General features: G+C 32.8%; 1 protein-coding gene across 1 annotated transcript; it reads right to left on the reverse strand.

The window, feature by feature from the left end:
- Positions 1-13928: 13928 nt before the first annotated feature.
- On the reverse strand, positions 13929-14882 carry LOC143552086 (protein AAL-toxin resistant 7-like). Its single transcript, XM_077042386.1, has one exon. It carries the CDS (start codon positions 14880-14882, stop codon positions 13929-13931), a length of 954 nt encoding a protein of 317 aa, XP_076898501.1.
- Positions 14883-19609: the final 4727 nt, after the last annotated feature.

Raw genomic sequence — 19609 nt, forward strand, 5'->3', positions numbered from 1 at the left:
TGTTGCACCGGGAATCTATTCTTTACTGTAAGTTGTTCAGCTCGCTGTAGTCCATACACATTTTCAAACTTCCATATTTCTTCTTAATGAATAATAGAGGTGTGCCCCATGGGGAAACACTTGACCTTATAAAACCTTTTTCGAGGAGCTCTTAAAGTTGGGACATTAAATCTTTCATCTCGGATGGCGCCAGACGGTAAGGTGCTTTCGCGATGGGCTGTGATCCTGGTATTAACTATATCTGGAATATTACCTTCCATTCGGGTGGTACTCATGGAAGGCCCTCAGGGAACACTTCAAGATAGCGACGAGGACATTATTCACTTCTTTCATCTCGACCATAGCTTCAACAACATACGCCAGGTAGGACTGTGTCATCGTCTTAATAAACCCTCGGTTTTTATCATCGAAATTAAGTTAAGCCTTGAACTTTCTTTATCACCATAAACCGTCACTGTACTTCCATCTAAAGAATTCAATCACATCAGCTTATTTCTACACACTATCTGAGCGTCAAACTCAGATAGTCAATCAATTCCGAAAAGTACACCGAATCCTCCTAAGGTCATAATATAAAGAGTAGCACGGAATTCATTTCCCTCTAATTCTATCTTATAGTTCTTAACCATTCTCATAAATTTGCAAAAGTATCGCTAGCGGTTCCTACAATGAAATTCTCAAACACACGACTCTCTCTCGAGTGTCCTTTGTCACAAATGTTGCAAAAGGAAACCTCCTCATTTTTTGCCCAGTCCTTTGGTGGTTTAGTGTCATCTGCAACTGCACTTTTAATTACCGAAAACTCTTCGTTTTTCTCATTCATCTTTGCTTCTTCAATCTCAACAAGCCCCCTAGTAGAGTCAAATGTTGCTGGCTTGCTAATTCTACCACTAGTTTTGACTTCTTGCAGCACACTTGTCACAGTTTCCTCCATGTTATTTCCACTTAGGTTCCCCGTATGGGCAACCTTTATTGCTTCAATTAGCTTTGTTGGCATTGCAGTACGAAACAAACGAGCAAGTCCTTAAGTAATAGCATATCTGACCACATGCTCCAGTTAAGATCATCCTTTATTACTTTCTACAATTGGAGTCCTACTATCACACATTTCTTCAAGAGGTGTCTAGTTGACATGTTTCCTACCATGACGTCCAGTACGATATTCTCATCCATTTATAGCAGTCATCGTATCCCTTCTCTAAAGAAACACAAACACTATCAGTCTAGGAATTATTTAGTACGTGATTTGCAAGGTAAGTAGTTAATGACAGTGGTTAATTGTAATTAACTATTTACATTACTCCTCATGTCCTACATACTTCTAGAGGTGCACAAACCGGTTTAAAACTCAAAACCAGTTTGGGTTAAAACCAGTTCAGTTTGGTCAACAAAAGTCAAAACCGGTTTATGATCGGTTTCGGTTCAGGTTGAAACTGGTTTCTTACCATGGTACGACCGGTATTGGTTCGGGTTTTGATCGGTTTTGGTTTGGGTTTTGACCAGTTTTACCCGGTTTCGGTTCGGTTAACCGGTTTGGAACCGATTTTGATGGAGAAAACTACAAACTGTTTCCGAACCTATGTTTCAATGGGTTCCAAACCGGTTTCTACATAAGCGGTTTCAAACCAGTTCAGTTTCGGTTCTGTTTTTGGATCCGTTCGGCTCCCGGTTTATTTGCACACTTCTAGATACTTCCATTTATGATTTCACTTGTGCTAGATTCTACTACTTACTCACACAATCATGCAAACATACATTCTTATCCCTAGCAGTTAAGCTAGCAAACTTTCCTTTCTTTTTTTTTTCCTTATCTCTAGCAATGAAGCAAACATGCACACATTCTTCTCTAGCAATTAAGCTAACATATGTACATACTTTTCTATCAATTAAGCTAGCATTCATACATTGTTTTACTTTCATTTAGCATTCATATATATATTCTTACATCTTTTCATGAACTTAATCATGTCATTTACCGTTTTTGAGCTTGCTTGACCCGCACATGGCTTAGTTGGACTAGCATCTTTCTTTCTTTTATTCCTTTGGTTGCATTCTCTGTTCAAGTCTAAACATGTATGATGCTTATTCTCTCAAACTTATGCTCTGATACCAACTTTTAAGGCCCCGAACCCGACAGCCTTACTAGACGTTGGATTTACTCGTAAACACAGTTCTAAAATCTGAGTTAAGAAAAACCTTCACGAAATATTAAAACTTCAATCATTCGTTACATAAATATTCGAATATTGATTTAAACAAAACATTCAAATTAGTCTTTATTTCTTATCGTAAACGAAACAAGACAATTTCTTTCTTCTTTAGATGCTAGCATTTTCTACTCTTCTGCCATGTGTGCTCCTCAAGCCAGCTACTTCAATCTATTTACCTGCATGCATACTAAAAGTCAGCTACGTTGAGTGGAGCAGGCAACATGTCATGCATTCACCTTTGTTTACATACACATACTTAGATTCTTTCTTATCGTACTCAACATATTAGCACTAACCTATTCACAGTTATTATAAGGGGTTGTAACCTAAGTTTCTCAGATATTATAAGGATCTGTAACCCTAACTTTCACATATATTATAAGGGTTTTTAACCCTAACTTTCACAAATATTACATGGGTCTGTAACCCTAACTTTCAAAGATATTATAAGGGTCTATAACCCTAACCTTTCACAAATATTCACTACAAGAAATTAAGGTGTTTACCCATATATAATATGTGTTAATAAAAGCCTTTTATGTGTTTGTAGTTGTCTTTTTCTACACATAAGTTAAGTGTTAGGATGTGTTGGCTCAGACATGTGGATAAAGATCATTACCCACACATACGTTATGTGTATGTATATATCACGTTATACCTACACATATATGTGTGGATATAAATATAATGATTTGTTTATGTGGCAGCTGACATGGCAAATGACGTGGAGGATGACGTGGACTTTATTGAAGACATGGCATGTTCCTACAATGTGTTGTTGACACGTGTCATAGTTATGTGTATGGGTAAAGATAATATTATGTGTGGGTAAAGGTGGTCAATATTTAAGCATTGATTTCAACATGTGTAGAAAGAAAAATAGATGTGTCAGTAAAACTATGATTATGTGTAAACATTAATCACGGTATGCGTAAGTAATAATCTGTAAATACATATACAAACAAATATAAAAAAAAGTGCCATTCTTGATTAAAACTTTGAAACATCATTATTTAAATTTCAAACCATAAACCAAAGTACTAATAATACAAACTCAAGTACTTAAAATAAAAAGACAAAAGCATTCATAAGTCTCAACAATTAAAGGAAAATACTAAAGCTGCTTCACGCATCGATATTTTCACCACTCTCTGTTGTATCACCTTGAGATATTCCTAATGTGTGTAGTGGAGGAGGCATGATATTATGCTCAATCGGTGTTTGTTCCATAGTTGCACACTTACCTTTTATTGTTTCAAGTGCATCCATAAGTTCGTCGTATGTAAGACGCTTTGATTTCTGAGTAGTATTCATGGTGTTACTAGCAACAACTGGATCACGCCCCCACCCATGCAAACGAACAAAACTTCGTCCAAGTACATTCTCAATAATAGACTTATCACTCATTGATTCCATGGAATGCTCTTTTCTTAGCTTCATCATATCTTCCTTTTATCGAAAAAAAGACAATATAATAAGTTAATTATTTACCAAAGTATTCAACATAAAACAATATAAATGAACAATTAAACATACGTATATTGCAGCCGCGTCTGTAGATATCCAACCTTTTTCTGCATCCCAGTGTGTAAGCCACCAAGTCTCAAGTTGACCGGATGAAGAATCCAAATCCAATCCACGCTCAATGTGATAACGTATTGTACTCTTTGAACCATTTCTACTATTTAGTTTACGCTTTCCACTTGCCAAGACCTTAACTTTTGAAGTTTCCTTCAAGGACATACAACCAAATAAAAAACAAAGTATTAGACCGAATTTAATAATGATTAATAATATAATAGTTAGAGTATAGTTAAAATGTTACCAAGTATTTTATTTCACACCACATATCACAAAGATATTCCCAATCTTCTTTGCTAACATTAGAAGGGGGTGTGGTCTTTGCCTTTGTTGGATCTTCTGATCCTCCGATCTCTTTGAAATGATCATGTAGCTTGGCTCGGTGACCCCTCCACGCCCTTGCCATGTAGCTATCGATAACTTTGCAAACATTCGCGTTCTCCACATCGATATCAAAAAGTGGCTTCAAGCAATTTAACCAGTCAGTTTGTTAGTAAATGTAGATGATAAAATATCTTGCTTCATACAACAAGCTGCTTGAGAATTCTATCAACTATATAAGTTCAGGTATTAAAATGAAATGCAGGAGGTTGTTGAAAATGCATACCGTATAATTTTAATATGTAAAACATATTGTTTGACTTTAAAAGGAAAATTGATACATAGAATAAAAATACACTTACAGTTAACTTGTGGCGTAATGGCAACCTAACTTCATTCGGTACATGCCTCCACTCTTTATATTGTAAGCTGCAATTGTTACGCAAAATGTAGCCACACTCGTGCATGAAAGATGAGTCATTTTCACATACTACTTGCATCGTTTGAAAATTTATCTCCACTGAAAGTTTCTTTTTTGACACTTTCATTATATTTCGAGCTCCCTTGCCACACATAATACCACGCTTTGTCCTTGTCATACCAATTTCTTCCCTGGTCTCATAAGCTACATCTATATACAAGTAAAAGAAAGTTTACATTTTCAACGTCACTATGAAAAGTAGTAATATGTTTTTTGTGCTTATCATACCATTAACAATTTCTTTTTGTGGTCCTTGAGATTGCTCTGCATTAATAACCATATTTGTTGGATCTGGCTCATGGCTTGAGAGTGAAAGTATTGGATCTACTCCATGTATCATATATTTGGTTAATTTATAAAAAATACATATGCAGAAACTTGTGTACTCAATAAGAAAACACAAACTGTCATATAAACAAAGTCACATACCAACACATCGTCCATTTTCTCTAAGTCGTCCGCCTCAGCCACCTCGCCTTCCACCTCGGCAAGATCGACTTGTCATTATGCTCTTTGAAAATACAAAGAAAAATTAAGCATTCTATACGTAAACAGATAATACTAACTTTAACAATAAAAAGATTGTTACTAAAATGATCAATGCATCACTCTAATAACCATTCTATCAATTGCACATCATGTTCAAATTAACTTACTATAAGCATCATTCTATCAAATGCAAATGATGTCCAAATGTCCAGATGGAATTTAGAGTTACCATACAGTCCAGGTACACACATAGGGATAAACATGTAGTATACATAAAGAAAAACAAATATATGTTTTTTATACCTTTAAGACAATAATTCCTATGTTAAATAAACTAATATTTTTATGTGTAGGGTCAGTGTCATGTTTTTATGTGTGTATCTCTATATGCAGATGTAACTAAGTACCTTCTTCTTTTGAGATGCATAAACTTCATCTCCTTTATCTGATCCGCTCGAGAAACTTGATTCCTCATCGATGGCAACTGGTACATAATCCTCGTCTTCCAAGCTCGCCTTCTTTTTGCTTTTCCTCACTTTGTTTTGTGAAATCGGAATTGTACCCATTAACGAAGATCCCATTTTATCTATACCCATTGCTTTCAGTCTAGCGTTGTTCTCTTCAATTCTTTTCATCCTTTGTTTCTCATACTCCATCATTGTCGCTTTAATTAAGTTTCAAGAACACAATTATATTTTAGATTCATACAATCAAATTTTAATTTAATTTTTTAGGCGACATGTCGGGTCAAAACTGGCCGTTTTAGGTTATTCTGGTACAGGTCAAAATGGGTTTGGGTATTATGAAAAATAAGAACCAAAGAACAAAACTTTTTCATATCAACTAGGGCTATTTACAGTCATGTCAATCGAAAACAAATGCACCGTGATTAAACTTCATAACAAATATTCGAATTGGTAGATGTGAAATTAAAACTACTAACCTTTGTATTCAACTAGGGTTTCTAGAGTTGAAATTGTCTTGTTGAAGAAGAGGGAAATTCGATGAGTATAGGCAATATATACCCACTTTTGATTGCAACCCATTCCTTGTTTGGATGAGATACCAAATCGCTTATAATTGAAAACAGAGAATCACTCCTTCATTCAACGCTGCATTCGTATAGAAGGCCACATTCTATGGTAATTGAATAATCTTTTTTTGGCAATTGAATAATTTATTATCTTCATTTGATTTAATTTAGAACCCATGTATATCGTACCATATAAACTTGTATGTTTATTTGATATGTTATTTGAAAGATATATTTTATTGTTATTATTACCCATATCATCATATTCTCTATATTAGTTTAAAAGGCAATGACGGTGGTAGGAACACAAGAGTACCATGTAAATTAATTTGGTAGCAGTTGTTTATTCTATAATCAGTGCTACTTAACAATTTGTAACCATGATTAATTATCAACGATCAGAGACAGTAATTGTTAGCAACTCTCTTTGAGCGTTATTGACTCCAATTAACGATATTTGAGCATAATTAGTGAACTAATCGACCGTTAATAGAGCTAATAAACTAATAGAAACTCAAAACCATGATCAACAACTTTAGCCAATCATCATTAGTTGTAATTGACCAACAATTAGCTTATTTGATCAAAATCTAACTATCTCCATAACGATCCCAACTAGAATTAATTAGCATATTTGGCTATCATTGGCTTTATTTAATAATAATTGATCATAACTCAAACTACATGACCACTCTCAATTGAGCATCTATCACAAGATGACGATCGTTTATCCTAATAAGCTAATAACGACCTTAAGTAACCATAATTGACTAATAATAACTTAGTCCACAATAGTCATTCTTTTGTAGTGTGTCTACCTCATGTCTACTCATATTGTATATTTATAAATATATTTAGGTATTTATTTTGCCACGTCATTTTTCAAAAATGCAATAAAGATTTATTTACTTATTTATTTGTATCCTATATCTACACAAATTGTACATAGTTTAATATGTGTAGATAATTATTTTCCACATCATTTTCAAAAATTAAAATTAAAATTGTATATTTAATTTATATGTAACCAATATCTATACATGTTTTACATTTTTAAATATGTGTAGGTATATACTTTTCCATGTCATTTTCAAAAAATAAAAAAAAACATTGTTTACTTAGTTTATCTACATATCTATTTTCAGATATTATGTGTTGGTAAGCATAACCAAGTACCTACACATACGTTAGTTTTGAATATATGTGTAGATACTTTACCTACACATAATAAAAATTTGCCACATGTGTAAGTATTTTAGTATTTAATTTATCATCAATTTAGGAGGGAATTTTCCCACCAACGACAAGTGTTGCTAACCAACACATAATAAGTATTACTTATTACGAAAATATATTATTAACCGCTATTTACACATATAAAAACATGTGTAGGTAACTACCTACACATTTACATGTGTTGGTAAACACCCTAATTTCTTGTAGTGATTATAAGGTTCTGAAGCCTAACTTTCAAAGATATTTCAAGGGTCTGTAACACTAACTTTCATAGTTATTATAAGGGACCGCAACCCTAACTTTCACAGATAGTATAAGGGTCTGTAACCCCAACTTTCACTTATACACTTCTAATATACATATAAACATATATACGGCATCCTCATACAATACACCTTGCTAATTCAAACAAAGCATATTGCTTTCTTACTTACGAGTATGCACATAGCCCCAAGACGTTTAAAAGGAAAAGGGGCTAGAAACTCACCTGGATCATGAAGCTCTCTGAATTAATAGTAATTCCCTTTCTTAACTGGGCATGACTAACTGTTAGACGATTAGTCATTAATTAATTTTTCTACAACTTAATTATACTTGATCTAGTTAAAAACTAAGCTAACGGGTTTAAATCCCAACTTGACCAATCTTACTAACTCTTACTAACTTTACTAAGCTGTCTATAATGGTTACATATTTAGCAAAAATTATTCCTATTTGTAACTTCCCGTTTGCAATTAGTATTTCCATTTGTAGATTCTTGTTTGTAAATTAGTATTTACATTTGCACGTTCTCGTTTGTAAACTAGTATTCCCATTTACAAATTAGTATTCCTATTTGCAAATTAATATTCCCATTTGCAACTTTCGTTTTGCAAATTGGTATCCATTTGCAACTTCCTATTTGCAAACTAGTATTCCTATTTGCGACTTCCTATTTGCAAATTAGTATTCTCATTTGCGACTTCCCATTTTCAAATTAGTATTCCCATTTGCAACTTCACATTTGCAAATTAGTATTTCCATTTTAAACTTTTAACTAATCTTCTGGATCTGATCCAAATTTCCGTAAAACTTGAGACTTTATTAAATGTTTCATCTCGATCTAGTGCTATACAAAATTTTATGCAAACCCGACTTCGTTTACCCTTCCTTTTTACGAACCGAACACTACTCGTTCTACCCGAACCGAACCATTCGGCTTGTTTATGGTAACCTTTGCAACTTTAACACTTATTCAAAAACTTCCTATCGATTTTTATGGCGATTCGACATCAAATACATGACCTTTTTAACTAAAACATGCATTTTCAAGGTCGATTCGGATTTGAATTTTGACACGCTGTTGATCTTGGTTTTTCTTCTAAACTTATCGTGTGAGAAACACTAATTGATTCTTGCTTCACGTCTCTAGATCCGAAAGTAAAAAGGACTAGATCCGAAAGTAAAAAAGGAAGAAGTGGAGTGTGTGTGTGTTTTGAGTGTGTGCAGGCAAAAGATAAAAATGAGGAGTGTGTAGGTTTTTAGGGATGCTTAAGGTGCTTATATATGCAAAACCAATAAATCTTACGGCCATAATCACTCTTAAGTCCATGTTTTTATTTCTAAGTCCAAAACTTTACATATTATTATTTAAAATAAATAAATAATAACTCACGATTATAATAAAATTTTCTTGATATATTATTTTGATAAAAGTAGAATGCTACATATAGTCTGCCAAATAAATATGCTAGCGTAACTACAAACTTGAATGCTTCAAATCGAGTCACGTACGTAATAATGCATACAATTTTGTTTTGAGAACATTCAAGGACCTAATCATATTTCACAACAAACATGTAATTTCTCATCTCTACTCCCGGTGGAGAGATCGACTATATTATATTTTATAAAGTGTCTACATGAATGATTACAAAGTTTTCTTCGTAAATGATTACGAATTTAAACTATATTTTTGCTTTATTTCTTCATTTGCATACTAAATATTATTACACAAAAATAATATAGCACAAAATATTTTAAAAAATAATATATAGTAATTCCGCCAGAGATTGATTACTCAAAGAACAATCAATCTTTTTCAAGCTAGCCACTCCCCATCCGTTGCTTCAATTTCACCTATGTCCACGCTGCATTATCCAAAACTCCAAGTCAAATCTAAAAACAAAATATACTTTACAAACACAGAATATTTAAATTAAATATTAGGGCGTCTTAAAACAATATTCCTATTATGATAGTTATAATGGAGTCAGAGAGATAGTTACGAAGAGAAAACTAGACCCTAATTGTTTACAAGGAAGTGTTTTATTTATTTATTTACTATATAATGTCTTATGAAACAAATTATAGAGCCTGGTTGTTTATCAAACTACAAGATTCTGTTTCTTTGTGGCAGGTCCACTAAAGCATGTTTTCTTTTGCAACCAAGCAATTATTTGTTTTATACATCCATGCAGTATTCAGCATGCTAGGTCTTTTTTATTTTGTCTTTTACATATTATTTTGTATTTTAAATGGAAGTGAGTGTTTTCTCTAGATGCATATATTTAACACTATTTTTAAGAAGTACAACAAATAAAACTAGGTTATTTGGGGTGACCAAATGACAAAAGACGACCTATTCGCTCGGGATCGCATACAACGATGGGTGGTCAAGCCCACCATCTCCTCTTTTGGGGAAAAATTGTAGCCCGAAGGCCTATTACAGTAAAATCTGGTTGGGATCAAATAAAATTTGAGACCATGTGGCCTCTAGCTCAAAGCCAAGCCCACCATCTCGTCTTTCAGAAAAAGCCTGCCGCCCGAAGGCCTATTACAGTAAAACCCGGTTGGAATCGGATGAAATTTGAGACCTTGCCGCCTCTAACTCAAATATTCACCCGCCTTCCAATACAAGTTAAGCTAAAGCTCATTGACATATATGTATACACACTACATCCGCAAGCATGCCGCATATATATATATATATATATATATATATATATATATATATATATATATATATATATATATATATATATATATATATATATATATATGAGAGATTTTAAATGAGAACCACTTTGAGTTTTAAAAACTCGAAAGAACTCAACGTAACAATTTTTTAGTTTTAATAAGAACCCTTTGAGTTTTAATCTCCTACTTTATTCTCTCTCATATTTGAATTTTTTACGTAACAAATTTTTTTTTTTGAATTCTTTTTACAAATACATAATATATTTAGGTTACATATATGTAAAAAAATTACGTATATGCACATTTTAAGGTTCTCATATATATATATATATATATATATAGGGTGGGTTCCAGTGAAAACTCCTCTTAAAGAGAAAACTTAAAAACTCGTAAAAACTTCTAAAAAACCATTTTTAACTTTTTTTTAAATTTTTTTTGAAGTTTTCTTTTTTTTTTCCATTATTCTTATATGTTGTTATTGGTTCAAAAAAAAAAAAAAACTTGTCGCTAACCTCGTCGATATAGTGCGCATGTGTAATAGTGTGCATTGCATATATGCAAAAGTGTTTGTATTGCATAGAATACAACACTATTGCACATATTTGATACACACTATTGTATATATGCAATATAAAACTAATACACACATCGAATACACATTAGTACGTATGTGTAATACAACATTAACGCACATGTGCACCACATCGACTTTTTTTTTATTATTATTTTTTTTTCATATAATACAATAATACTACTACACATATACAGTACACAAATATTGAATATATGCAATAAAACACTATTAAACTCAAAAATACATAGTAATACACATGTGTAATACAACGGTATCACACAGTAATACGTATGTGCATCACAACGGTTTTTTTTTATTTATTTTTTATTTTTTTTTTATTTTTTTGAGTGAAATATAAGAAAATATAAGAATAATGGCTAAAACAGAGTTTTGAAAATATTTTTTTATTTTTAATTAAAAATATTTTTTAGGAATTTTTAAGTTTTCTCTCTAAAGATGAGTTTTCTCTTGATTCTCTCCTTTTATATATATATATATATATATATATATATATTACACACAATTTTATACTTTCTAAAAATAATTTAGAAGATGAGATAAAATGGAAGAAAGAATTTAAAATACATCACAAGTCTTTAATTATACTCTTTTAATTTATATATATTTGTTTGCCACACACAATAAAGCCAATGTGAAAAAAGACAGAGACATGGGTGTGGGGGACCTTTCGGTCTCACTGCCATGGTTTTAAAGTCTCACCACTGCAACAACTCAGATGACTGAGTTTGCTAAAATGACAGTAACAATGTAATAATACAATCACCTCCTAAAACTGGCTAAAACATTGCTAATGAAATTATAAGCCTTGGAAGTTAGTCTATATAATTACCTAAATTTAAAGGTATATCTTGTTATTACCATAGTATTGTTTTTATAACTAGATCATATATACTTAACATATTAATTATTACAAAAAATGTTAAGAAAATAAAACATGTTTACATGGTATTTCCAACCCAACTAAAAGTCCATAAAGTTCTTGCATATTGCAATTAACATTTGTTTTCTGTTAATGCAACCCAGATACTTTCTAAAGCTACTCTAACTACACCTAATTGTGGACTACGGGTCTCGAACTCTCACCCATGAAAAAAGCAAAGTGTTACCCAACAACTTGGTATTATAAGATCACCAAGATGTCTTAGGTTTTTGTTTCTTGATGTATGTATAAATGCTAACATAAAGAATTTCAAATTTAAAAAAGCTTCGAAATTTTGAAAGGCGATTTAGATTTTAATAATACAAACTATATCTTATGTAAACTAGATTTTAATACATGGATTATATTTTATCTACTAATAAGAACCCATATCAACAATTTAACAATGGCACTTCGAGTTTCTTCTTTTATTGCCAAAAGAAATTGCACTGGCATATGCATTATGCATTTACATTAATTTCACTCACACGAATGAGTATGAGCATAACAGTGAAACACTTCTTACATGTAAGCGAAATCAAGTGTAAATCAAATGTAAATCAATCGTAAATTTATTATGATTATGTAATTTTTATTGCCCTTCTCTTAAAAGTAAAAGTAAAAAGTGACACTGGTTAATTTACTAGTATGAATTAGAATTTTATCATTCAATAGGTAATAGTTACCAAAGGTGATTTTCCCTGCCCGTATCAAGAAGTTGAATTAAAGTTTGCTTTTCCAAGGTGTGGATTAGAGTCCCGTAGTTATCAAAATGATGTAATTTAGAAATAAAGTTGCAGAATGTGTAAGTTGGCATTAAAACCATCATATAGTTTATACCATTAATTAATGTGCAATTTACCTTTTATATAATCATGTTTGACATATTTCATATAGTTAAAGTTAATATATCCAATTTATCTTTTTTATAATCATGTTTGACATGTTTATTAATTATATAAAAAAAAGTTCAAAATAGCTTATTTTGACCATTTTTTTCCAGAATTAGCATAGGTTTTCCAAAAATTTCAAAAAAAATAGTCTATTTTTTCTGTCAGATTCGACGGAAACAAGAACTGCTCCAACGGATTAGCATAGCCGATCAGATGTTGACATGTATTCAAATTTTCTGACGGATACAACGTTTTTTAAGCTATCTGAAGGATTTCGTGTTCTAAGCGACTAATAACAAACGGAGTTCATGCTTCCGTCGGTTCCGACTATTTAATTTGTCCGCCGAACCCTAGATTTTCAATTCGGGGGTTTTTGATTTTGAGTTCTAAAGTGAAATTGAACACTATGGTTGTGTTTTCCTAAAAAAACTAAATGATTTGCACTATTGATTCCTTAATTTTGTGGAGAAATAAGAAAGATGGAGATGGAGGTCGGTTATGGAGGTTTAGGGGTTGAGAGATAGAAGATTATGAACTCCGTCGGACCCATTAAAGATTCTGTCGGATCCAACGGTTTTTTAATGAATTTTGTCGGATCCATTAATACGTTGACACGTGGCGCAATTTTAAAGATCCACAAATTCTATCAAATCCAATGAAAAAAATTTTAAGGGTGTTTTGTAAACCTAGACTATTTAAAAACGGATCCGACGGTTCGTTAACGAATTCTGTCGGATCTATTAATACGTTGACACGCGGCGCAATTTTAAAGATTCACAAATTCTATCGGATCCGACGAAAAAAATTTTAAGGGTGTTCTGTAAACCTAGACTGTTTAAAAAAAATTGGTCAAACTAGGCTATTTTAGGGATTTTCGAAAAAAAATATATATATATCGCGTAAACCTTAATCATTTTAATATCTAACCCAATCACGCGGATAAAGGGGTAGCAACGCAGCTTGTTACCTGTTTACCTTCTGTTTCGATGTTATCACTACCCTGCTTGTTACAAGTTACTTATTTAACCTAAAAAAATGGTTTGAGGTTCTTGCACTTTGCAATAAATACTTGTTTCTTGATTTCTGAACAATAAAATGGGCAAGGTTATTGTTGTACGGAGTAAATGCCAACATAAAACATTTCCAATTTCCTAAAGATTATTATTATAAATTAAATATAATTTAAAATTAAAGTAATCAAGAAAGGGAATCTTACCAAGGCAAAGCAGGATCTTGAAAGTATGTATCAGAAAAATGGTCATCAAACTTTTGTTGCAGACATGAACTTTCATTTGCATTGATCAGCCATGGTGGAAACTCCATATTTTGATCATACTTATCTTCTTGGTTTACTTCAATTTCCATGCTTTTATAAAAATTACACCACCATTCAATCTGGTCTTGCTCTCCTGATGATTTGGTTTCCTGCATCACATCAGCATTCATAGCTTGATGAAGATTGGTTGATGAATTAGGGTTTCCAGGTGGTCCAGAAAAAGCTGGTGAAGAAGTTGATGATGGAGTGGATGATGATGTGGAGGAAGATGAATAAACTGACAATGGTTTGTGGTAAATATCAGTATCTAAATTGGCAAAACTTTGAAAATTAAGATTTAATCCTAAGGGTTGACTAGGGAGTATGAAATTATGATTATCAAGATAAGATGGTGGCAGTGGTGGCGGTGGCGGTGCAAATGTAAACATTGGCCAATAGGGATTGGCGGTGATGGTGGTGGTGTCAGGAGGATGAAGGCTAAGAATAGGCCTAGTTTTAGTCTTTCTTTCTTGGTTAAAAGATGATTGTGGTGGTGATTGATGATTGTTACTAGCTGCGGCTACTGCTGCAGTAGCCGTCGCCGCTTCCTGTTGTTTCATCGAAGCTCGATGAAACTTCAGGGCGGTAACAATTTCTCTACGGGCTTCCGCCATATTCAAAAGCCTTTCTTGATAAGGTTTAGTGGTGTGTAATCTTCTTCTAACTTGTTTCTTGTGTTGTGGTGGTGGATGTTTTGGTGGTTTACTATTAACATCATGAAAACATTCACCATTTTCACTTCCATCTGATGAATCTTTGGAGCTCAAATGTTTGACCAAGCCGTGGATGTAAGCACCAGAGAGACTAGGTTGTTGTTCCTGTTCTTCAATATGATCTTTATCTGTTTCCATCTGCTTTGATGATAAAAACCTGTAAATCTCGATAATATAAAAAAATTTCTAAATAGGAATTGGTGAAAGGCAAAGAAAAAGGGTTTGGAATTGAATAAGGTTCAGTTTGTTATTTTTTATTTTTTACTTTTAATTTTTTGAAATATAGAATGGAAAAAGGCAGAGAGATCTGCAAGGTCTCATGGATGATATAAATAGCTGGCTAGCAGTCTCTATATTTTATTATATATTTTTAATTTAAAAGTAATAAAGTTTTGATTTTATTTCCCTTTTTGGCAATCAACTAGGTTGTATCATCTTTCCCTCAAATCACACCACTTTTGGCCTTCTTTCTAGCTTTATTTACCAGTATTGCCACAACACATTTATATATTTGTATGTGGGTCAGCATGTGTGACAGTGTGAATTGTGAATGATGGATGGATGGATGGATGGGTGGATGGATGCATGCCGAATTCATAGTGTTATTAATGATCCAAAACTAATGACAATAGATGCTGTAAAACACCATATTATATATATATATAAACGAAAACTCAAAAATCTTATTTTACACGATGTGGTCGCTTCCCCTTTTTATGAAAGCCACCGGATTTCTTGGAGGACTCTCATTGATTTAACCCAAATTTACGGGTATGAGTCTTACCAAAACCAGATAACTTTTAAATGGGTTATAACATCTCATTAAATTAATAATTAATCTTACCAATTATTTGATATGAAAATCCTACAAAATAGGAATATACTAAAATTTAATATCCAATTTAAAAAGAAAAAGATATTATTTATAATTAATAAAAAATTTTATAGTTAAAAAGATAAGCGGGTCATAGGTCACCAAATCCAGATAGCTTTTAAACGGGTTATAACATATCATTTATTTATGAAAGCCTTTCATCATCAAACCCTAAGTATATTATTAACTTTTTTACAATAAAGAAAATTAAAATCCAAAAAATAAATATTAAAAAACGAAAAATGTAAAACAACCATTCTCTCAAGCCATTAGATTACTTTATTTGTAAATGAAGGTTTCTCACGCATTCGACCCGAATTCACGGGTAAAGGTTTCTCACACATTTGACCCGAATTCACGAGCCATGATGGTCCACCGGCAACGAAGTCGTCGGAGAAATCAATGGCTCAGGTGCAAAAGATTTTGAATCTAACTCGGGGTTTAAGGTTCGTGAACTTGGAAAAATCCTACGCTTTGCCTGGGCTCAAAAACAAGGTTACTTGGATGGTATTTCAGGTAAAAAAATTATATTCCGGTTAATATTAAAAAAATATTATTATTATTATTATTTCAAAAAAATGTGATGTCACATCGTATATGTCGTTCTAGACTGTCCGAATTTATGGTTAACACAAGCATCCCTAATTTCAGGTGCAGATCTAAACGAGCTCAGTAAAGTGATCAAGCCCGAAACACCAAAATTAGAACTGCGGCATCGTTAATATATATAATAAGGCTAGAAAGGGATTTTGCAGTAAACTGTGGCATTGAACCCGGAGAAATTTACCGAAAACAGTGACTTCGTTACCACAACCGTCGATTTCTCCGACGACTTCGTTGCCGGTGGACCATCATGGCTCGGTTTCTGTGTGTGTTCGAGATCTGGAGGTTTAGAAGCAGGCCGGAGAAGACGGCGGCGGGAGGTGGAGTGGCCGGAGAAGACGGCGGCGGCCGGCGGTGGTGGCTACTGGAAAGCTTGGTGGTGGCTATGGAGAAAGAAGAAGGGATTGAGGAGAGAGATAAAGAATATAAATATATATTAATTGTTTTTTATTTTTTTCATTATTTATTAAAACACTTTTTAATTAAATAGGTAAATTGACCAATTTGCCCTTATGTGCAAGGCACATGGCCGACTTATTGAGAAAATCTAACCGGGTTAGGCGAAAAGGACAAACGCTGTTGGATTTTGAAACGTAAAGGAAAAAAAAGATCAATTTTGAAGATGAGGGACTACGAGTGAAATTTGGGTAAAAGATAAAGAACAATTTCTATAATTCTGTCTAACTTAAGTGTAGCTTTAGCCTAATATAAAATATCAGCTCACCTTTTGGAGAGTGACAAAAGTTGCTGTGCCTTATATCAGCAAATTTGTCATAAGTTGCAGTAATCATATGTGTCTTGATAGCACTGTTATGGCATGCGCCAATGGTTTGAGCAAGGCTCTGATATGATACCAGTGTTAGCATTATCTAACCGAAGAGCCAACGACACAGATGAAGTAGATGCCATTCAATTCATAGATTAATTGAACGAATATAAACTGAATGAACCAAGTACTAACCAATTGTAAAACTTGATAAATTGAACAAACACTTAAATTGATAAACAAGTAACTTCCAATGTACAACATAGAAATCCCAACATTCAAACTGTAAATCGTTCCCCCACATATCATAATTGAACCGTTGCAACTATTGGACACAACGTTTCAAATGCAATCATGTTGGTAATTCCGGACCGTATTAACAAGTCGGTGAATATGGAAGGACCTAAGTTAGTCAAGTGAGTTTAGTTTCCTAATTGTAATATGATTATTATGGTAATGTCTTGGTCACCAAGTTATGGTTAATTGGATCTATAAATATGGTGCTTGGGTAGAGGGTTTAGATAAGTGATCAATAAAGAAATATTGTAACGAGTTTTGAATCATGTAACTTGAAATCAGTTACACAATTGATTAGATGACGTCAGGTTCGATTAATGATACGACTTTGACCTATATGTACCATCCAGCCTGTTTGTTGGCCTACAACCCAAACAAGCATAACACAATTTATTACAATTAAAGTCTAATAACAATTGTTTGACCCAACAAGTTTAAAATATGTAATATTTAATCCGAACATGATTAAAGAATGATTGCGCGCTCAATAGTACCGGAATCATACTTACCTAACCCGCTCTTCCAACATTTTACAATGTCTAGAAACATTTAACTCAGCTTTGATGTTTAAACAAGCAAGAATTCCACACCATCTTTACTTTTAGAAAATATAATTCCCCGCGTTATATTAGATCACAACCAACTGCTTTTATCAGCCGTGATACAGCTTAAACTAAAAAAAAAAAAGACTGTATTTGGCCTAAAATAGAAAACAAACTTAAACTATAAGGCACCCTACCTACATACAAGTTAAATAAACCGCAAGTGCAACAATGGACTGTGCCCATTAATTACAGCCGATGCACGTAGTTGACTTCTATATCCGTTCACTTCAGTTCAAAATAAAACAAAAAAGAAACAATAAACTAATAATTATCGTTATATAAATTCCGAATTTGGTATGTGTTAACTAGTAAAATCAAAATTATAATATATAAACGAGTATCTTGTACAAGGGGACCATCCTCTAAAACGTCAGCAAAAGGCAGTGGAAACTGACAGAAGAACCTCCATGGCTGTTATGAACTTTTCTTATCTTCAAAGAAAGACATGTGGGCAAGTGTATGCGTATGAATATAGTTAGGACGCATAAAGTCCAACATTTCTGTTAATAATTGACCAAAATGAGTAGTACTACATCAAAACAAGAGAACTTGGACAATTTTCTAAGGATACAACTAGCCTGTTAAATACACATTTTACCCATACCATACCATACCATCCTCATAAACATATACACTTTCTCTCCACCTAAGCACACTTTTTCTTGATTCAGTTTTCAGTTACAATTTTGAAAAAAAATAATAATAATAAGGAAATCTTACTCAAAATAGAGAGCAACAAATTAGGCGTGGATTCTGTGGTGCTTAGTTGGCGGAAACATACAGTATCGAAAAAAAGGAAAAGATAAATTGATTAAGGGGCTCTTAATTTGTGCAGTCTAAACAGAAACGTTTGATAACGTAAAAGAAGATTATCTAATGGCTCAATGTCATGCTTTCAAAACCCGGAGAGGAGCAATCTGCACTCCATGTGTCTAAATATGTTTACTATCGCGTTTTCTATTTTTTTCGTTTACATTGTATGAAATACGGTATTTTTTTTAATGTTACCCTTGAGATTGATGTTTAGATCCGCCACTATCTTTGAATCAGTAAGGTAGAGTGTATTTGATTTACTAAACAGAAACATTTTAACGGTTCTTGAAGCCTCTTAATAGTTAAGTTTTAAAGACATGCAGCCCTAAGAATTTAATAATATCATGAGAATGCCATTATAGATCTTGAGAATGCTAAAACCAGATTATCGAACAACATGGATCATTATCACCTACACTACGTTCTCGGGTTTAAAATACAAGGAAAAGAAATTATAAGATTGGATTGGGGAAGAAAGAAAAAGAAATTATTTATTTAAAAGACATTCTCGAGTTAAAATAAAAGAATAGAAAAGAAAGGGTTAATTACATTCTTGAGTTAGATAGGAAAAACAAATTGTAACTTTACAATCATGTCCTTTTTATTGAGTTAGATAGGAAGGAAAAGATAGGGTAAATTAGTAATATTGCACATGACTATAAACTTTCCTTCAGAATCAGGCCATATTTGGTTGGAAAGTTTTGGAGGAAAAAACCATAACTTTTCTTTCCATTCTCTTTTTTCCTCCAAAAGTTTTCTGCCAAATATGGCCGGATTGTGAAGGAAAGTTTATAGCCCATTACAATATTACCAATTTACCCTATTTTAATTCTCTTTTCTATTTGGCTATGAGGACATAATTGTAAAGTTATAATTTTTTTTTCCTATCTTTTACTTCCGATCTAAC

Source organism: Bidens hawaiensis, unplaced genomic scaffold, assembly GCF_021521415.1.
Source record: "Bidens hawaiensis isolate Kalapana, Puna unplaced genomic scaffold, B.hawaiensis_p1.1 tig00016760_1, whole genome shotgun sequence".
Taxonomy (NCBI): domain Eukaryota; kingdom Viridiplantae; phylum Streptophyta; class Magnoliopsida; order Asterales; family Asteraceae; genus Bidens; species Bidens hawaiensis.